General features: G+C 29.4%; 1 protein-coding gene across 2 annotated transcripts in view; it reads right to left on the bottom strand.

Annotated features, from left to right (window-relative positions):
* Positions 1 to 4,666: 4,666 nt before the first annotated feature.
* Positions 4,667 to 22,912, bottom strand: part of LOC134716219 (BTB/POZ domain-containing protein 16-like) — a 28,898-nt gene continuing 10,652 nt past the window's right edge. Inside the window, exons 5-19 of one of the 2 annotated variants that reach the window (XM_063579073.1) lie at positions 22,558 to 22,676; positions 20,405 to 20,431; positions 18,619 to 18,820; positions 17,192 to 17,322; positions 15,794 to 15,908; positions 15,115 to 15,184; positions 14,757 to 14,819; positions 14,289 to 14,356; positions 13,831 to 13,950; positions 13,048 to 13,139; positions 12,345 to 12,427; positions 11,513 to 11,590; positions 10,153 to 10,251; positions 7,671 to 7,850; positions 4,667 to 5,695 (exon numbers count right to left, since the gene is read on the bottom strand). In XM_063579073.1, the coding sequence (XP_063435143.1) occupies positions 5,627 to 5,695; positions 7,671 to 7,850; positions 10,153 to 10,251; positions 11,513 to 11,590; positions 12,345 to 12,427; positions 13,048 to 13,139; positions 13,831 to 13,950; positions 14,289 to 14,356; positions 14,757 to 14,819; positions 15,115 to 15,184; positions 15,794 to 15,908; positions 17,192 to 17,322; positions 18,619 to 18,820; positions 20,405 to 20,431; positions 22,558 to 22,676 (1,516 nt within the window). In that variant the 3' untranslated portion in view covers positions 4,667 to 5,626. The remainder of the gene's footprint in view (positions 5,696 to 7,670; positions 7,851 to 10,152; positions 10,252 to 11,512; positions 11,591 to 12,344; positions 12,428 to 13,047; positions 13,140 to 13,830; positions 13,951 to 14,288; positions 14,357 to 14,756; positions 14,820 to 15,114; positions 15,185 to 15,793; positions 15,909 to 17,191; positions 17,323 to 18,618; positions 18,821 to 20,404; positions 20,432 to 22,557; positions 22,677 to 22,912) is intronic. The other variant, XM_063579074.1, reaches the window with a different exon arrangement.

Below are 22,912 nucleotides of genomic sequence, written 5' to 3'. Positions count from 1 at the left end.
AGTCATTATCAGGTTGGGAACAACCCCTTAATGTTATAATGTAAATATCCCTTTTATGAGGGGTCAATATATTAAAGTCATAATATACTTCTTTGTAAAAAACATCTTTTAGTACAAAAGGGTTCATATGTTCCCAAAGAACTATATATCTATCTTGTATTAAATGGTCAAAGCATGTCCAAGAATTTTGTAATATTCCTGGACTAAAACCATGTTAACACATTTACTTTATAAACAGTTTATTTAATATTATTCAAAATAAGTGGACCCCTCTTTTAGAAAAATTGTTTAAAATATGATGTATTTCTCCTCTTTTTGAGAAAAAAAAATCTAAATTTTCAAAGGTTTTGTATAGTAGCACTATACAAATCCTTGGTATTTCTATTTTCTTTTCTACAACAGTAACATTACCCCTTGTCCTGTTGTCTGAGGGAGGGTTGTTCACAACCTGATATTAACAAATACAGGTCAAAGAACGGCCTTTTACACAGGGCTTTGATCCAGACCAAACAGCAAGCTTTTAGGGACCCCTCAATAATTGGTGTACACAATTCGAACAGGAAAACCAACTATCTAATTTATATTTCCAAACGGGAAAATACCAATGAACCACATCTACAAACGATAACTGCTGAACGACAGGCCCCTGAATCAATCAGGACACGTACATAAACATGCAGCGGCTATGTATAGTTTTGTTTCACAAGCATACAATATAATTGCAGTTGAAGGCAAATCCTTCAGAAGTTCTTTGTACTTTATTCTAACAACGAACATTTTTTGATAGGGAATATAAGGAAGGGGGGAAGAAACCAATGTTTTGTTCTGTACAGGTATTTCCGCTGTTATATATTTATTACGGAGCACTCCCACGTTTCATGCTGAAACAAATATTCTCACAGATATTTACACAGTGTTATGGGTGTGCTTATAGGTTTAAAATCGTTATAAACAGGTTAGAATGTGATTATAAAAAACAAATGTTGATATCTTTTTATAATATTTACAAACTTAACAAAAAAAAAGTGCGGGAAATGGACATGATTACGTTTCCGGATGGGGGAAGAGGGAATATAAAAAAAATGAAAAAATTCTGTTTTGAAAAAAATAGGTGGGGGCGGGTCCGTCGAACAAGGAATTAAATTGGTGTGGCCTTAGCATACAAATTGGATGAGGAGATGGAATAACAATATACCCATGGAGACAGACAGACAGGAGTAAAACAATATGCCCCCAAACTTTCAGTTGCAGGGGCATAAAAAATCTAAATTTAAGTAATATTCATTTTATTCAACAGGAAGAAGCACATAAAAAATACAGGTAATATCACAGCAAATTTGAAAATACTGATCAGAAATCATACAAAAATAAATAAGGTTTTATCACAGCTATATATAAGCAAAATACTGAATGATTGTAAAAATGTTGTCAACTTACACAAAGAGCAAAAAGTAAAGAAAACTATAAAGTTCATATATAAAATTTATTCAAAAAATGTCTCAATGTTTTTTTTCAATGTTTTAGGAATTAGTGTAGAAATATATTGGTTTCTTGGGTATTTCTTTTTGGAAATTAATATTAATTTTTCAACAGTACTATGATTTATTAGACAAATGAAGGTACCATGTGGTTTATACATTAACGTATTACCAAATATTTTAATATAAAAATTATATAAAAAATTAACATATATGGCACCATACAGTAATTTGTCTCATAAAAATAAATTTATACCATGGCTGAAATCTTCCTATATATCCTAAAATCCAAAAACATTGGTACTTCACAAATAAAATAATGAATCCACAGTACTGTATAAAAGTGTGTTCCATTAATATGAGCTACTGGAGATCATGTAGCCTCACAGCTTTGTGGGGAAATTATTTGTAGAAGAATGCAAAATACCTGTAATTCATTTTTTTGTTTTTTAACAAATATCCTTTCATTAATGAACCATTGAATAAATAATATCAAATTTATCTTAAAAATACATCAGAAGACAACATCAAATAATTTGAGAAAACAAAGAGTAAATAATTATTTTCTATTTTGAAATAAAACCAATAAACTACAATCTGAATACACGAGATTGAGTGCAAAAAGTCAATAAATATTAGATATTTACACAAAACAAAACAAAATAAAAGTGTTGACTTTAATATGTAACAAAAAAGTGCATATTATTATTGTGATGTGCAACACAGATTCGTTTTGTTGTTATATAATAAAATAACAAGAGTGTAGGTAATATAATAACAACAATTATATAAATGCTAACATTATCACAAGATTTTGAGACTTAACAAAAACAACATCATTCATCTTCATTCCAAATAATTAGCTGGAAACACAGACCATTTGGTTGGAGTAAGTAAGTTATATAAACAAAAGTTTAATTTAATTTCAATTCTTATATTTACTGAACCTCTAAATATTTTTACACAAAAGATAAATATGATCATAAAGGAAAAATAATGATCAGACTGAAATGAGAAATTTTTATGATTTTGATAATATTGATCTTTTTTAATCTGTATTCATTACAGTTCTCAAAAATATGTTTTACCAAAAAATAAAACTGGATATGTTTTTCCCCCCAAATTCTTTAACTATATTATCATCTAAATGACAGTTTACTTTCTCAAATCAAAGTTACTTTTTTTTTCAAAATAGTAAACCATTTCTTTTGTCAATCAGTATATAATTAAAAAATCATAAACTACCAAATCCAAAAAATAATAATAATGAAAGATATTAAACCCAGTAACATAAAATATCTCACCCCTCTTTTTTAATAATAAGTTAGAAATAGAAACTTCTCAACATATTAAGACAGTTTGATAGAATTTATTTCTGTAGCTTTTATTTCTCAAGTACAGCCTGACATGAATTCTGTTCGTCACTTCTCTAATTTAAAGATTTCAGCTGCGTCAATAATTTAAATAATTCAAGAGGGGAAAAAACATCCTTGACAGTTAAAGTAGAGTGCAGTAATTAAATTGGAGTGTAAGACCACTTGAAGTCTAACTTACAGAAAAACAATTAAATAAAAGTACAATTAAATTTGTTTAAAAAGTGCTTATGTTTGTATAAATAAAAACAGTGTGTATGTGAATAATGAAATTTGCTTTCTCAGACGTAAATATTTTGAAATAAAAGGGCAAAGTTTCATATATAGAGAAGGAATCTCTATTTAAAGGGACACGAAATCGTTGTGATAATTTCAATAGCACATTAAGTGTGGTATCTGGTAGAAACTGATTGAATTGCTGAGTAACTCAATTGTTTCTGGTAGTAATCACTTTTTTAGTATATAACAACAAAGAAGTATGCACAATTAGATGAGCTCTCTGATTTTCGCCCACAAGATGAACAATCTGCACCGTGTAAATTGACGAAAGTATTGTTACGGAGATAATAAGATTATGTTAATCATAAAGGTGCTTAAGAAAGATGACACCAGATGACATCCATTTTTTTTCATCATAGAACTGTGATATCATCCATCATCTATTATTGATTTAGGTTCCCTGTGGACTAGAAATTATGGTATAATAACATAATCAATATTCTTCAGTAAAATATTATCTTCAATATAAAACATATTTTTTACTCTCTTATAAATTTTTTTTACATTCATTTTCTTTTCAATCTTAACCACTACTATCCAGGGTGAAAAATTACATTTGTAAATTAGCCAACTGGGAAATTATAAGAAAAAGAAAAAAACCATCCATCACTAGGTTTTGTAAGATCGTGCGAACTGATGATATATCACCAGGTCAATTTTTTTATTCTGTTTCTAATCGAGGACAAAATATTATCCCATGAAAAGCAAAACAGACTGTTGTTTAATCCTACTTCTAAATGAAAGGTTAATATTGTAAAGAAAATTCTTTTTTCAAAGTTAGTAAATTCTACAATTTCAGGTAGAATAACAAAAGTTATTCTCAATCAAATGTATGAATGAGGTTAAGTTTCCAATAAACATGATTTAAGCAAGAAAAACAAATAAAAAAATTTCAATCAACTCATACACACAACATGAATTGTTATCTAGCTTTCAAAATTTGAAAACTGATCTTGTAAAGGTACATACAATGATACATACATACATGCACACATACTGTTTACTAAAACTAAACAGATAAAAAAATGATTGAAATAAAATATATATAAAACATTTATGAAAAAAATAGGACAAAAAAATAATAAAATAAATATATAAAAAAAGAGAATGATTTAAAAACTGTTCTTCAGAATAGAAAACAAAAACAGAGTACCAACAAAGATTTAACCCTGTAGTATCACAGTCAAACAGAACTGCATTCAAATAATACTTACAAAAAAAAACTTTAAAAAACTATGACAATATGAAAAAAAAAGCTATGCATAACTGGACATGATTTTAAAATAATTCAAATGAAAAGTGTTAATGAGTTTCAAAGGTCATATTAACAAATATTTAAAAAAAATTGAAGTTGGAAAAATTCCAATATTTTATCATACAAAAAACATATTGTGCAAAAGGGTTATACATGATTGTGAACTTTTGTTTATTTACAATGTAAAGCAATTTAGAAATTGACTAGTCAATAACAAAAAATAAATATTTTATCACAACATGGTGTTATATCACAACATGGTGTTATATCACAGCTTAACAACATGGTGTTATATCACAGCTTAAAATGTGCAAAAAGACAACACACAAGCACTTTGAGCAAAACTGGCAGTCACTTATCACAGTATAAAATAAAACACATGATATTCCACACTACATATGTCTATAAATTAAATGCTGAAATCCAATTTAATTTTGCAGCCATACTTGGCCATTAAAAAAGTTCCTAAATGTATCTTCAGATTTGAAATTAAGAGGGGGTGACATAGGAATGCTCATTTCCCAATCTACTTTCTAGATAATGTTTCCCAATTTGTTTCCCAGATCCAACCAAATCCCCAACAATTTTTACCCCTTAAATCCCACACCCCAAAATAATGTCATCCTCCTTATCAAATAGGAATGGAAATCCTTGTTAATTATTCTATAATATAAAGAAATCCTACATATCTATTTAAATGATGGATATTTCTCAAAAAGCAGACTTATCAAACAGAATTATAAATTTAAAGAGGTGACATCAGAGTTGTCTCCCTTTTTACTACCAAAACATCTTAATATTGGGTTTTGTTTGAACAGGGGCTTGTCAAGAAAACACTCTCTGGGGAATTTAAAACTTTAAACCTTCATAAATTTTTATTCAGATTTTATACCATTGTTTATCACTAAATAAATTTCTGCACAGACAGAGTGAACATTCTCTAAATTTGACTTGTTATCTTACTGTTTTATTTCTTTTTTGTAATCAGCAATTTTATAGAATCAAGGAAAAAATTGTGCTATTGGGTTTTACAGTTTGAAAATCTCTACACACAAGTTGTATATCGTAGAACACTTATTAAGATTCATCTTTACCCTTGAAATCCACAAATATGAGTACCCCACAATAAATATTAAATCAACAGTACATTTAATTTAGTAATGTTATAACATATGTAGAATTCAGTAACCCAGCGATGCTCAGTATTATAATATAACTGTTATCTGTCAACATAAACTGTCTCATGATGCAGGAAACAGGAGACAGAAACTTATATACAGAGGTGTTCTAATCTTGTCCAGCTGTAATATCTAAAAAAAAATAGATAAATTTGCATAAAATAAGTACATTCATTATATACTTTATAGTAAATGCAGGTAAATTGTATGTGTAATACATTTGATTACTAGACAAAATGATTCCCCTGTACTCTAATCTGAAGTAACTGTTTTATATATCAAAGTGAATTCAGCATCTTCTATGAGATATGATTGTGTCTAGAAGGTACAACTGATGCCCCTGCAGATGCAAATTTTCATTTTAAAATACACAAAGTTGAGCATGGGAGCATGCTCCTTTTATGTAAGTAAATACTCCAAAAAATGACAAAGTTAAGCAACTAAAAAAAAAATTCAAAGCCCTGACCACAGGAATTATGTGGAATAACAATATACCCATAATGGGATGGAAGGACAGACGGACAGAATGACAGGGGTAAAAACAATATTCCCCCCTACTTTTAGTATAACCATAATGGGTTATCTGTAATGTTATGCCTCATAAAAATTACTTTTAGAAGACTAAGAGAGATTTATATAGTTGTATTTGAGATACATGTATATAATAAAGTGTATATGATATAAACATTTGAAGATTTTTTTTGTAGTTATATCAAGTTTTTCTTTTCACTAATACCAGTTAACCCATTAATTTTTTTTTTATTCCAGCTTTGCTGATGAGTCTATTGTATAAAAAATGTGCCTGTGTACAAAACTAAATGCTTGGTATCTTTCATGAGTTGTTTTTTTTGCAATTCAAATATATTTTTTCCCAAAGCTGCTTGAATAAGCACCAGACTAATAAGACAAAATTCTCCTGGTTGAAAACACAAATTTAACAGTTTGTGTGTAACAAGTAACTGAGGTGAAAATTTTATATCAAAAATGAAAAGAATCTCCCCAATAAGCTTTTTTTTCTTACAATATATAATTGACAATTCTAAATATATATCATTCAACTCCTTCTTTTAAAAACAGCAAAAAGTATAATTCAGTATAAATGTTAAATTAGTTCAGCTTGAAATATCTATCAAGACTATTCGATACAGTTTTCAGCTAAATTGTTGTTCAGAAATGAACGCACAAAGTATCATTCATTACAAAGAACCTAAACTGATTAAAAAATTACCCAAGTATATAGTAAGACAGACATGAAGACGATTTTAACTTGGTATGTAATGATAGATTGTTCATTTCCTGATGAAAAAGGAAGACAGGTTTTGTCATGGGGGATTCTCTCCGAAGAATAAAATTTAATTTGTATTTGGCGAACTAATTCCTTTCTGTCTGCGTAACATAAATCATCAAAGTGAAATATGATTATTCACTTTTCTCACACTTTTATTCTTTTCACGAGAGAACTATTAAATAAGGGATTTTTACTATGTCTGGTTTTTTAAAAGATTTTTTTTTATAAAATATGACCTAAGATAGATAATCTGTGCTCTTCTGTTCCGACAGACTGGTAAATTAACATGGTGGAAGAAAGACAACCTATTACCATAAAACATAAAACAACCAAACTTACAACTATAAATCTTTAAATTATATATGTTCTTTTGACAATGTATTAACTTTAGCAAATTTCAAAGAAAGTTAATGTTAATGGCAATAAGTGCACATGACTATCATAGATAGGGCTACTGATTATGAATTAAAGTAATATTTGTACAAAAGGTAACAAAAATAATGAAAATGCCACAAAAAATAAACCAGTGTATCAGCATATACATAAAAATCTTTAGTGCCTAAAAAAATCTTCTTTTAAATAGTAAAACATAACAATGAAATTCAATAGAAAATAATCTGAAATTCATCAGTTAGTTTTTTTCTTTCTGGAGTCAACCAACATAATAATAACTTTTCAACATAATCATCCTCAATATTGCAACTTGTTCATAAAATAGGATTTTTGATACATTTGTACATTGGGATGGACAATTTAATAGCAGTCTAGGTCACATTAACATCAATAGAAAATAGAAATTTTATTTTAACAAACACTTACCTCACTTTTCCCTACTTTCTCACCCAATCCAAACTTTTGTGATACTATTCCTGTTGTTTTTAAGTCATCCCCTGAGTCTTGAACCATTATACAGTATCTAACTTCACGATCTGTCCTTATTGAAAATGTGTGACGCTCACATTGACGGAAACTTAAAATTGGGTCTCCAGGTTTTAATCTCTGAAAAAATATTATTCTTTCAAAACTAACATTTTCAATGAGCCTACATTTCACTTTAATTTCTCATTTTTTTTCTCTAAAACATTGTCAATTATTTAAAACTTATTCTGTCAAAATACAGGTTCTGCAATGCAATCACATGACCAAGGGCATGTAGCAGTATCATTTTAATTTGTTTTCTTGAAATCTTCCATTTTCATAGTATAAGATTAGGCAGCTTGTCAATTGTCCAAAAAAATGTAATAGTATGGAACTATTTCACCAAGATTTGGACTAACTAATCTGAGTTTTTTTTTAAGGTTAAATACTGGTAATTCCTACTATTTGATTCTTCTCACTGCTATATAAATATATAAACATATTTACACTTTTGGTATTTAGCTGAATCTTGCCTCCGAATGACCTTAGATCTACTCCTAATAGCCTTTTGACGTCGAGCAACAATCACTTTTAAATTGTGACGTCAAATATTCTAAATTATGATGTCAAAGTTTACGGGAACCTGTGTGATTTTACGTAATGGCCGACAAATTTGCATACAAGTGTAAATACGCCTATTGATGATTGGTTGTTAGTGTTTTAATGCCACTTTTAAGTGCTATTTTTGAGTTATTTCGTGGCAGCCAGTTTTTTTTTTTTTTTATGTCTCCAGAGTGCCTTGGGAAAACCACAATCTTCTCTAGAAAAACTGACAATTCAAGTCAAATAAGATTGGAGTCAATATTGGCATTATATTAGAGAAATCATATCATAGGGAACATGTGTACTAAGTTTATTGTTGATTGGACTTCAACTTAATCATAAGCTACCTTGACCAAACACTTTAAGCTGAAGTGGTACAGAAGGACAAATGGACGCAGACAAAATAACAAAATCTACCTAGGTGGGGCATGAAAATGTAAAATCTTTGTTGTTTCAACTTTCTGTATGAATATCTTGATATCGTGGGTAAAAAAAAATAACACACAGATATATATACCAAAATGTTCAACACAATTTATAGATGTTTAGTCTAGTGGTAAGCAAAATTGGCAATTATAACCTTAACAAGAATACTCACTGGATATTCAAGTTGGCTAAATATTTTCAGAGAAGAATTTATAAATACAGCCTCTAGAGCCTGTGTCGCTCACCTTGGTCTATGTGAATATTAAACAAAGGACGCAGATGGATTCATGACAACTTTGTGTTTTGATGATGGTGATGTGTTTGTACATCTTACTTTACTGTACATTCTTGCTGCTAACAATTATCTCTATCTATAATGAACTTGGCCCAGTAGTTTTAGTGGAAAATGTTAGTAAAAATTTACAAATTTTATGAAAATGTTAAAAGTTGACAGCTGTAAAGGACCATTACTCCTTAGGGGGTCAATTGACCATTTTAGTCATGTTGACTTATTTGTAAATCTTACTTTGCTGAACATTATTGCTGTTTACAGTTTATCTCTATCTATTATAATATTCAAGATAATAACCAAAAACAGCAAAATTTCCTTAAAATTACCTAATCAGGGGCAGCAACCTAACAATGGGTTGTCCAACACATCTGAAAATTCCAGGGCAGATAGATCTTGACCTGATAAACAATTTTACCCCATGTCAGATTTGCTCTAAATGCTTTGGTTTTTGAGTTATAAGCCAAAAACTGCATTTTACCCCTATGTTCTATTTTTAGCCATGGCGGTCATCTTGGATAGTTGGCCGGGTCACCGGACACATTTTTTAAACAAGATACCCCAATGATTGTGGCCAAGTTTGGTTTAATTTGGCCCAGTAGTTTCAGAGGAGAAGATTTTTGTAAAAGCTAACGACAGACTAGGTGAGCTAATAAATAAAAGTAGATGTGGGGTATATATCAAAGTGGCAGCAACCACACACACACATTTAAACAAAAGACATTTAGAGGCCAACCAGAAGATAGAGCTAAATACAGATTCCAAGGGATAAATTTTTGATAAAACATATGACTTGTTGTGGGAAAGCAACAACTGGGTGTGGATAGGAATAATTATTTAAACTTAACATATGTAGATATAAGAAGATGTGGTATGAGTGCCAATGAGACAACTCTTCATTCAAGTCACATATACTTACATTACCATAGGTAACTAAATACGCACTTCAGCTTGAAAAGATATATAACATTGCATCAGCAAACTAGCATTACTATTATGTGACATGTATAATAAATACTAAAAAATATTAATCGCAAAACAATGACTGTAAATATATCATTTCATACCTGCACATATATGCAAAAACATATGGGTTACAATGACTAAATATATTTCGTTTCATACCTGCATATATATAGATAATTGGCCTATAGCATTTCTAGCAGCTTTTAATTCAAAGTGAAATCCATGTATGGACAACACTTCTGAGTGATAATGGGGTTCCTACAAATATATAATCATTTATACGTTTAAGTGAATATTACCAGTCTTAATTTGGTTGTTGAATGTTTTTCTTGTCCTGCAAACAGAAAAAGAACAACAGTGCGACAAAAAATTGATACCTAGCTAAGTACCTTACATTGAAAATAAACTGTTTGCAATCAGCTATAGGCCTTTTATCATAAAGTCATAAGAAACGAGTGACCGGTGAAAAATAATATTCTTCCAATTCTTGAACCAATGCATACAAACATCATAAACTTAGTCTTCTGTGCTCGAATTTATCATTTTTTTCGTGTAAATTTCGTATAATTGTCAAGTTTTTTTCAATCGGTCAGTGTTGTTGTGAAAATATGGCAGGTAATTTAAGTTCGTGTTTTCAAGCCGAAGTTTAACGATTGTCACCTGTTTGTCAACAATTGACAAAAAATTAACAAAACAGCATGGAAATTGAGCACGTGTTTAACATGTAAATTCAGATAATAGTTTATTTTAAGGACATCCATGCGTATTGTGGTCACCGGAATTTTACGAGATGGGTCACACTGAGGTCACCTTGCATACGGAAAATATGTCGAGGGAATTGCTTGCTGGAAGGAAGCTATTCAAATAAAGTAAACTTCTTCTAAATATGAATAAATTAAAGAATTTTCTTCAGAAAAAAATATATGTACACAAGTTTTATAATGAAAACTATCCATTGAGTTATAAAAATCATATGCATTATTTTTTTTGATTTGAGGTTTCTTATGACTTTAAGTCTAGCAATCAGCAAAACTGATCATCAGTGCCTGGTTATCTTTGAATACTTATTTATTAAATTTTCTACACACAATATTTTAACACTCTTATTTCCCTGTATAATCTTTTAACACCATAAATTATAATTCTATACACAAGATTTCATTAAATAATTGAACTCCTCAGGCAACATTTGCTCCCATAAAACTTGAAACTACAGCAACAGCCTTTAAAGATACTTCTCAGACTAATCCCTGTTTGACACCAAAGCTTACAGTGATGATTGTAGGGAATTTATCTCAACAAACAACCTTTGTTTAACACATAAATTGCATGGGTAATGGAACACATTAAATTACAGTTGTCTCCCTTTCCCCACCAAGAAATCAAAGGTACTGGGGCTTTCCATAAAAATATCTTGGCGTTGAACAACTGTTAATAATTCAATCTACCCAAAATTTAAAAGTCCATTCATATCAACATGTGAAATTGTATATATCCCTATACAGTGTACATATATTACCTCATCTATAATAAATCCCTGTCTAATAGCTCCAGTGTTGAAATGCTTTAATGCAGACATATCTCCTCCTCCTTGCAGCTGAAGAAGATATTGGTATGTTAACTTTTCTTGACCTCATTAAAAAAGTGTGAATAACAAAAAAAAATCCCTGTCATGTCCTATCTATAATTGTGGGTTGTTTTCTGCTATGTATTGATCTGATAAAGTACCCACCCACCCCTCTTCAACTTATTTTTGTAGTATGGTCATACGTTGTACGAAGTTTAATCTACCATTTTCTACATTTGAAAATGTCTGTACCAAGTTAGTAATATGACAGTACTTGTCCATTTGTTTGATGTGTTTTATCATGAGATTTTGCAATTTAATTAAGAACTATCTTTTTAAATTTTCCTCTGAATGCAGTATTTTTGTGATTTTCCTTTTACACCACTGTACCAGGTTAGGGGACCTGGTAACAAGTTTTATCACTCCACATGTACCTGTCTCAAGTTCGGAGCATGTAGTTTAGTGATTGACTTAGTTTATGTCTTGTCATATTTGTATTTTGTAAATTATTTTGTTAGGCTGTTAGTTTTCTCAATAAAATTGTTAGATATTTTTCAAATAGGAGCTTTATATAGTCAACTATACAGTGTATTATTTTCTAATTATTAGAGGACATACATCTTTTTCATTGAACTTTGGTGGAAATGTGTCTCATAGGAAATCATACCACATCTCCTTACTTTATGGATGACATTTTGGTTCCATAAAGCAGAAGTGATCCCAATGTGATGTGGGAAATGGATTGTCAGGTGACACAATAAACCTCCATATATGGTAAACTTACAGCATGATAATGTTGTGTTAATAAATCTATCAACTGACTCTGTGGTAAGATGTTCATCAACTGCATATCTCGAATTTGATTAGCTGAAATCAAAGATATTGTAAATATAATTTTCAAAATTGAGCTTTGAAAAGTTTTTTAGTTTTTACACCGATGTAGTTATTTTGTTAAAACAAACATACAAAAAAAATGATTTAGGTTTAAAATGTGATTTCTAAAACTGCTGTATGAGTCATTGTAAGCAAACTAAATATTTAAATAAATTAAAAATAAAGGACAAAAGTCTCCAACAGTTATTTTGAATTAGATCTGTATTTGGTGGTAATAAGCATTGTGTTTGAATTTCATAACATTTGATAAAAGGAAACTTATATTAAAGAATGAACATTTTTCAATTTGTAAAGGGGGATATCTCTAGAATGATAAAAGTGGCACCCCTAAAATTCCATATTCTTTGTTTTGTGGTTATAAGCATTTAGTATAAGTTTCATAATGTTTGGTTGAGGCAAACTAAAGTTAAAGAAAGGAAACCAACTTTGGGACATACAGACAGACTTATGTAGATGAACAAGGGTTAAACTTTATGCCCCCTCCGCTTCAGTGAGGGCATAAAAAATCGTATCATTTATACTTCTTTGATGCTTTGCTAATATAATGAATGATAACTTTTTTGATGTGTTCTTATAGATAAATGTTTACTTACTATCTGTAACTCCTTGTAACCTGACAGCTGAAAACAATGGTCCATAAATTTGGCCATCGTCTCTTTCTAGGAAGGATCCTGTTTTTGGTAAACTGAAAGTAAACAATGTCTTTAATTTTAAGAAAACCCACACCTATTCACAATTGAGTATTTACTAGGGAATATCTCATTACCCATAACCTCTCTAACCCTCTACAAATATAATTTGAAATTTTCTATAAGCTACGAGATTAGAATCATGGCCACATAACAAATACCTTTTTGCGACTCTTTCTGTAGAAAATATAAGTAAAAAGGGTATAAATTCAAACTATCAATATCACCTAAAAGTAAGAACTAATTTCAAATATAGTATCTTACTTAAATTTTATTAGGTTTCAGAATTACATTCACATTCATTATTAAAAATACCTGTCACTAGGGTGGAAAAGGAATATTTTCTTTACAAATAACCCTGTAGTCAAGTTGCTACAAAAATCTCTAAGTGTGAAATTTAATCATGTAAAGCTTGACTTAAAATATAAAATGTGTCTGAATCCAAAATGTTTAATAAATAAAGTCAACAGTAGTATACCATATGTCCTTAACTTTGTAACTTTGTAACTTTGTTTTAAAAATATTATATTTAGAATTTCTAGTATGTATACAAAATACAATTCATTCCAAAAATTGAAAAACAAGGGGATAAACATATGCAATTTCCTTTCCAAACTTTTATGTTACTTAGAAGTAGGCACCTTTTACAGTGCAGTGAATACAGTTTACTGAGTTGAGAAGTCTTACCTGTTGAAGTATGATAATACTGTACTATGAGACGGCATCAACTGAATACTGGAATTTAGTTGTAGGAATAACCAGTAAGATAAAGTTCTGTATACAGTGTACTCATTGGGTACATATAACCTGTAAAATGTTAATATAAGTATAGGTTAAATATAAAGTGTACATGTATGGTGCACATGTTAGACTCAGATGAAGGCACTGTCTCAAGTTGAAGTTCAATATTGATGCACTAATTGAAGTCCAAAACTTTAATATTCTTATGGAAGTCATGCATAATCAAACAAAATGCTTTCTGTATATTGTTGTGCAATATTGTTTAAAAATTTATTCAATGATCATGAATGTTCTCAGTAGTAACATCTTTCTTAGTATATAGTGTATAAAATTACCTCATTAATATCACACACGTAAAATTTGTTGAAAAAGATTGTAAATGAACGACAAACAAAATATCTAACCTATTAGACTTGAGTATTTTCTGTAACAGTTCCATGCTGATTTCTCTAAGATATATCTGATTTGACAACTGAAAATAAAATAAACCATTTTATATCAAGAATTTGTAGATCCAAGTTCAAAATCTGTAAGGCTTTTTTGTAATCTTAATAATTCATTTTTTTTTTTTTTTTATAGAATAGGAAATTATGATAAGTCAATATGTATCACATAATTCTACAGCTTAAAATCATATCATAAAGTATTACTAGACAACTCTCTGATGATGCCAAGAAGATTAAGCTTTGACCAATACCTTTACATGCTAATGTCAGAAACCACAAAATTCTTTATAAAGTCTGATTGAATCTTTAATCTTGAGACTTCCTAGAATAACAAAAAAGCCATTGTGTTAGACTTGTGTGAAAATATATACTTTATTTTTGAGACTAGTCAAATTCATAAATCTGGAAAACATCTCTACTACCTACCTCTGGTAACAAGTTTAGTTCTAACCATCTTTCACAAGCTTTTACAACCTCTTCTTGTTGATACTGAAAAAGAAGAATTATAAATATAATTTATCCATATTTCTTTTTTAATATTAAATGGTTATTCAATACTTTTTCAGCAAAAAAACAAACAAAATTAAACAGCTATAAACACAGTTCAACTTTTAAGTGTATTCTTCAAAAAATGTTGTTTTTTTTTAAATTACAATCTTACAATTGACAATTGAGTTATCTTTCTTAGAACACAATGCATTGTATTAGGAGGTGTGACTTCATTCACTTTTTGCTTTTACTTCTATGAATTTGACGTGACTAAAAATAGATAAGAAAAACCTACCTTTGTACAAGCATGATGATATCTACACACAGTTTTATAGGAAATATTATTTAGCATTAATCTTGCACATCTGAAAAAAAAAGTAATTTATCAAAAAGGTAAGTCCATGACCAGCTGTTTTAAACAGGATTTTCACAAAACATTCAAAACAATGTAACAGACATTGACACAAAACTAATCAGGTTACAAAAAAAGTGTTTTGTGTTATAAGATTTTAACTTTTTTTTTAATGTTATATTTGTGCTTTGTATCAATTCATTGAATTATGCCTTTCGCAATTCGTGTTATGAGATTGTTCTTATTTTGTGCTGTAACACTACTATTATAGGTTAGGTGAGGGTTAAGTACTCACAAAGATGTTTCAACCTGCCACATTCTTTTTATGCTTGTTCCAAGCAAAGAGAGTGTATTTCAGTGGTAGCCTTTATTTCATGTATCTACTATAATTATTTTCAAAAAAATTGTATTATATCAAATAAGGTCATTATTTTTTTGTTGGAATTGTTTCACATTTTCTTTTTGGGGCCTTTTACAGCTACAATGAGGTAAAGGTTTTCCTCATTTTCTCATTGTTGAAGGCTGGACATCTACTACTAAATGCTTTTTATTGTCTTCACATGAACTCCGGCGTATCAATGTCTCTATGGCAATCTTACTTATTCAGCAAATTCTTACTCACCCATTTTGTAAAGCTTTATAGCCAATTTGTGAAGATGCAGCTAGAACATTAGCTACGTCTTCAAGGTCAACGTCTAACTCATCATGGTAAAGGTTACCTAGAGCAACTGCCATGGCTAAAAAAAAACATTTGTATGTTTTCAATACGAGTTTATTTAGTTACAATTCAATAACAATAGAAAATAATTTCAATATTAATAGATCAAAAATATTGCAATAAGTTGTCTTATTGGCAATCATACCTCATTTCATTATTTTTTCAAAATATCATAATAACTTTCGCTACTTTTATCTGCCCAATTACAATTTTACTAAAAACCTTTTTTAAGTTATTAACCAGAGATATCTTATCAAAATAAAATTACACTGCTAATTTCAAAATACATTTTTTTAATTTCATGAAAACAAATATATCTAGAACCTATAACTGTATTAATGTGAATGAGTGAGTTTCATTAAATAAGTAAAGTATAAGCATTAAAATCGCCACTACTTATAACTGTAAACAGATTTTTCTGGAATTGTAATAATCAATCTAGTTTTTTTGTCTTCATAAATAAATTGCAACAAGAGTAACACACAATAATTTCTGAATAAAAAACATGAAAAACAAGAATGTGTCCAAAGTACAAGGATGCCCCACTCGCACTATCCTTTACCATGTTCCATGGATCGTGAAATTGAGTATTAATCTAATCTGGCATTTTAAATTAGAAAGATTATACTATAGGGAACATAAGTACTAAGTTTCAAGTTGATTTGACTTCAATTTTATCAAAAACTACTTTGACCAAAAACTTTAACCTGAAACTCCCACTTTCATTTTCTATGTTCAGTGGACCGTGAAATTGGGGTCAAAAGTCTAATTTGGCTGTAAAATTAGAAAGATCATATCAAAAGCAACAAGTGTACTAAGTTTCAAGTTGATTGGACTTCAGCTTCATCAAAAACAACCTTGACCAAAAACTTTAACCTGAAACTCCCACTTTCATTTTCTATGTTCAGTGGACCGTGAAATTGGGGTCAAAAGTCTAATTTGGCTTTAAAATTAGAAAGATCATATCAAAAGCAACAAGTGTACTAAGTTTCAAGTTGATTGTACCTCGGCTTCATCAAAAACTACCTTGACTAAAAAATTTAACCTGAACGGACGCACAGATGGACGAAGGGAGGCACAGACCTGGCCTTGAAGACATAAAACTTTGCTCAGTGCTCGGAGCACAAAAATCATGCTCGAAACATGAAATCCAGCAATTTGATTGGTTGATTTTCGAGTCTGAGTACAAAAATCATGCTCCAAAGTTTTATGACCCTGAGGCCAGAAAACATAATTATTGTAGGTGTACTATTGTAGGTGGGGCATAAATATACACCAACTTATTGGTTATAAGATAATTACCTGTTTTAGTGATGAGTGGATCTTTGATATCAAGTTTAATCATTGTAACACTACTGATTCTCTTCTCTGATGTATGTGCTGGATGATCTAATTTCTTAGGTCCTTCTTCATCTCCTTCAACCATGCTTAATCTATAAAACAAATAGTTTTCTTATATAGATCTATAAACTTAATTTGTTTCGTTTTAAAGATTTGTTTATCCTATCTAAAAATGTGCCTAGACACATTCACAATTCATTTTTTCCCCCAGAATGTTGGTTTAAATGTCATTTTCTTTATTCAAATCAAAATGAGAATGAAGCAATGGCTCTATTTCTTTGGTAGAAAGTGATGTAATATTACAACTCCTAAATGAAAGTAACTAAATTTTTAGTGGTTACCTTCATTTAAAATGTAAAGGACCTTGGGAAACTTGATGAAATCCAAAATATTGATCCATAAGGTAAGTTTTGATTTTATTAATTTTTTTAACACAAATTTTAGGCACCAGTTTTGGGCTAATATTGTTGTTACCAGTTTTTATTGATGAATGAAAACAAAGTGCCCCAGGAAAACCTACAACCCTCCATAGGAAAACTGATAATCCTAGTCAAATTAGATCAGAGTAGAGTGCACCCCCAATAAGCATGGTTCAAACTCACAACCTCAGTGTTGACTGGCTAGTTATCATTGTAGTAACTATTGAGACCACTTGGCCTTCAAGGCCTCTCATAAGGTAAGAAGTATAACAGATATTGCTATTGAAATTGAAACCTATACTTGGATAATCATTAATGTTTTTTCATCTAGTCAGGGACAAAGGAAGATAACTCTGATTTTAAATATTACTTTAACATAGATTTTTTTTTATCTCCAAAGTAGTGATAAGGTTGAAGAATGATTAACTATCAAGTCATTCACATAAGTGTTTTACCCCTTAAAAATACAAATATGTTATATAAATTTCTGATAAACTTTAAACATCCAAAGATAAATTTGGCCTAAGGTGGATTTAGGTGGCCATAGGTTAAACAGCTACTTTTAAAAATATTCAAGTAGTTTTACACCCTTGGTTTTTAATCATTATGAACACCCTTGAAGAAGATAAAAATATTCAAGTAGTTTTACACCCTTGGTTTTTAATCATTATGAACATCCTTGAAGAAGATAAAGTCAAACTAGCACTTCAACTAGTTTATAAAGTTATTTTCATTTTGTAGATTTTATTTTAGAAAGACTTTTTATAGCTGACTATGCTGTATGGGTTTGCTCATTGATGAAGGTTGTACAGTGACCTACACTTGTTAATTTCTGTGTAATTTGGTCTCTTGTGGAGAGTTGTCTCATTGTCAATTATACCACATCTTCTTTTTTATATTTATCAAAACTTCAAACAGAACCTGTCGGTTTATTTAGACAAGTCTCTAGTTATTATATAATGTCTTTACCTATTGCTTATATCTTTGTACTCATTACTGTAAACATGATTTTTCTTGATGTAGGTATCTAATGTTTCAGAGGCTGGATTTCTATAGTATTTCTGCATGTGAGGCTCTCCTGCTTGTTTCAGTAACTGTGATAGAACCTCAGATTTCTGTAAGTATGGTCGATGTAATTCCCAGTCCATTCCTAAACACTTTAAAACTACATCTGAAACATTGGAATCAAATTGTTTAATTTGCATTTGACGGCTGTAGCAATGAGGATTTGTATTCTTCTAACGGGTATATTATTATTTTTTTATCTGAGTATTCTTTAGAATTCAGTAAAATTTACATCAAGTAATTTTGGATGGAATAGATAATGAATACATTGGTTATGATAAAAATATGAGAAAACACAATTTACATTCTCATGTTTACAGAAGATAACAAACAAAACAACACACATGTATCCCGATGTTTGCATCCATTTGTTAAGTGTTAAAATGAAATTTAAAATTTCGACACCTAAAGATTTTAATATGATGTTCTTATAATCTCTTACAATACAAAAAGATCAACACTAATATAGTCATGGTTGTAGAAATGAATGCATAATTATTTCAATTGGAAGGTTAATAAAATATGTTATATTCATTTCATTTTCTTTCAGTAAACCGAATAAAATATATAAGATTCAAGGTCAATACCAAAGACTCTGTTCACACTAGGACATTTTTATTCCCTTTAGATCGGTTAAAGGGCTAATGTGAACGCTTTGAATTAACCTTCAATCAGTCTAAACTAAAACACCAAATAATGGTTGAGGGTATATTTGTTGTAACTTCTGATACAGATACATGAAGACACAATGAACTGCACTCAGATAAACAACAAAAACATGAATTTTTGTCATGCTGTTAATTATGGCCTTTTAGATATTGATGTTTAAAAATTCTATTTATTAAGAGAAATCTGATATCGTCTTATTTGAATCAAATTGTGTATTTTTATTATCATAACTGTATTTCTTTTTTGTTTTATAGGTGGGCTTGATAATTTAGATCAAAATTTTTATATTCATAATATGTCAGTGTCGATCTATTAACCAGTCAACCTACTATAAGTAAAAATAGATTTGTGAAGCATAGAACATGTGAAGCAATAACTGATAATAAAATAAAAATAAAATAAAAGTGCATCAAAATTCTATGCTAGATGCATTTATCAATAAAAATCCTTACGAAGAGGTCCTGTTGTCTAGACTCTTAAGAGATTTATCTGAAAGGTTGACAAATATGAACTTTTTTATTTTCATTTATAACTTCTTAACATGCTTATCAACCAACAAAAGGCAAATGTATAAAAGGTATGTTAATATGTAATTTATTTATGTTTTTACAGTAGATTAGTTTTTAAATGAAGTAATAAATATGCAATACATTTGGCATGCAGATTACATATTATAATCTACATGCAGGTTTAAATAGTTACCAACAAGCATGCCACATATATTATAAAATATGTATACATTTATAAACTGTGAGTGTAAGAAAACATATACAAGTTACTACAACATCTCCCCCTTCCTTCAAACTTAATTGATTATACGTTATAAATATCTAAAAGTTATGTATGTTATTCAAGGCGCACATGCTGTAAAGATAAACCAAATTTTCAACTTCTTGTAATAAACTATTCCAACTGTATTATATCCATGCAGTTAGCATGCATTTTATTAACCTAATATTAAGCTTGGGTTACCACACAATAACACTCAATCATAAATCCTGTATGAAAAAGAAAAACAAACCATATTTAGACAAAGGTCCAAGGTACCCTACAAAGCAAATATCATATTTATTTCTAGTTAAAGATTGTGATTGGTATGTTTATATTTGTCATGAAATGACAAAAGTAAAGTGCTATCTTCTAACATTTTTAAACTACATCAAAAATAGTAATGTTGTTTTGTTTTTACATGGCATATTTATATATGTTTTGTTATACATAATTTCAAAATAGTTAAGGACTAATCACATATCAATATTTGCTATGGGATAGAGTAGAATATCTCCCTCTTATTAACCAAACAAAAATCTGGCAATTGGATGTGAAGTATAACTTGCTATGGGATAGCAAAGAATATCTCCCTCTTATGAAAAACCAATCAAAATCTAGAAATATCATGTGAAGTGAAATAGCCAAATGAATTGACAAAGAGAAAGACATAACTTTACCATATTATGTCTAAGTATAATATCATGTGCATATATGTAAAATTTGAATAATAAAATATGTGTTCAATACACGATAACTGTGTCTGAAATTACATGTGGTGGACATAAAATTTGAAATTATATGTGTTTGTGTCCTTTAGTTACCTATGTCACCGATAGTAATGTGTTTTTGCTATAAAAAATAAACTGTTAAAATCAATGTAAGCAGTACTGATGTTTTTTAAAGGAAAAAAGAATATTTTTTATCATATCTAATTATGACAGCCCAGTTTGACTTTAAAAAATCAAAATACAAACACTTAGGATAAACAATGAATTAAAACAAATTTGTATATGATTAAATTTTGGAATATTTGATTCTATTTCAAATTTTTAATGAAAGTATCACTATACAGCCAAAATTATCAATAAACATTACAGAAACAGTCAGTTTTATAAACCAATTTACAAAAATAATTTTCAGATTATTTTTTTCTAGTTATCAGTTATGAAACTGACACAAACTAATACTACAAATACAACAATGATATATATTTATTGCTCTATTAATAAAAATATCAAATTAAAAAAGCTACTTTAAGTTATTAAAAAGAAATTACTGACAGATATAGAAAAAAAGGTATAAAAACAAACATAGAAATTAAAAGTAATATTAAAGAACATGGGAAGTACATGTAAGCAATTAAAACAAGTTTTTACAATTATTGCACTGTTTCTACAGAAATTCATATTATAACTTGCTAGTTGTTTGTATATGTTATTAAACTAAACAAATCTATATATATTTGATCAGCTGGTACATGGTGTATGATGTTAATCTATAGAAAAAGGACATAAATATATAATTGGCTGTATATAAACGATGCAAGTCATAAATCGCATTTATATTCTGCCAATAAAGACTGATCACACTATATGATATATATACATATAAAGACCTAAATCAAACTACCAGCTACCCAACATCAAAAACTATAACTCACCATGGTCTGGAATTTTTCTAACTGTAATTTTATAAATGTTTTAATAAAAGAACAACTTACTTTACAAATGAGACCCTGCTAAATTGAATGCACCATATATAGTCAGGAATTATGACAGTCATTGTATCTGGTCATCTTTTTGTGTTTTTGTCCATTACAGAATTTGCTGATGGAAAATTATTCAAAACTTATCAAAAGATGGGGCAGTCAAGAGTTTGATGTATATGGTACAGAGAGCTGTTTTAGTTTTGAGGTATTTATGTTGACTTCTATCAGACATTCCTTGTTATAGTGCATTTCTAGATTGGAGATCTGTTACTGTATTCCAAAATGTTAAGTTTACGAAACAGATAAAAGACACTGTTTGAATTTCAACTTTAAAATTGGAGTACATTAAATCTGGAAATTTGTCTTAACTGATTCCTGTTCATATCGTTAACTATAAACATAGGAAATATAATAAAAATCTCCAGTTAATCTCTGGTTTGTTTTAAATGGTTTATCTCTACTTTCTTGATTTATCATAATTCTTTTTTGTTGCTTATCTAAAACATTTTCTTCCCCTTTTTTTCAGTTATATTTGGTATCACTAAATCTGAAATAATACTGATGTAAACATATCTCATGCATGTGTATAAGCAGGCTGTTATTCAATCAAGTTTAAATGTGTCATCACACTGCTTGCTTATGTGGTATATTGTGCATTGCTAAGTAATGTAAATATAAGTTTCTGTTTACACTACCTGGTCCAATAAAACTCTGGCTTTTTTTGGAATGGTACAGAAATATATCTTTAGGTGTAGCTGGTCTGGCATTAGCAGGTATAAACTTCCTAATTGGACCTGAAGTACTGGGTGTTGGACTACAAAACAAATCATCTTTAATTCTCTAAAAAAAAATCACAAGGAGACAGATTTCTATAAGCAGTATTGTTTGTTTCTGAGTTCTAAGTATATTTATCTATGAATTCTTGACTATGTAATTTATTCCTAAAAAAACTACAAACTGAAACAAAAGTATCAACTATTTTGAAAGGTAAAATTACAAGAGTCTGGTAGAAATTTACAATACATAGCGTAGTTCAGTCTTATTTAAATT

Source organism: Mytilus trossulus, chromosome 4 (assembly GCF_036588685.1).
Source record: "Mytilus trossulus isolate FHL-02 chromosome 4, PNRI_Mtr1.1.1.hap1, whole genome shotgun sequence".
NCBI classification, from domain to species: domain Eukaryota; kingdom Metazoa; phylum Mollusca; class Bivalvia; order Mytilida; family Mytilidae; genus Mytilus; species Mytilus trossulus.
The sequence above is the reverse complement of the archived record's forward strand: the minus strand, read 5'-3'. Positions and strand labels throughout refer to the sequence as shown.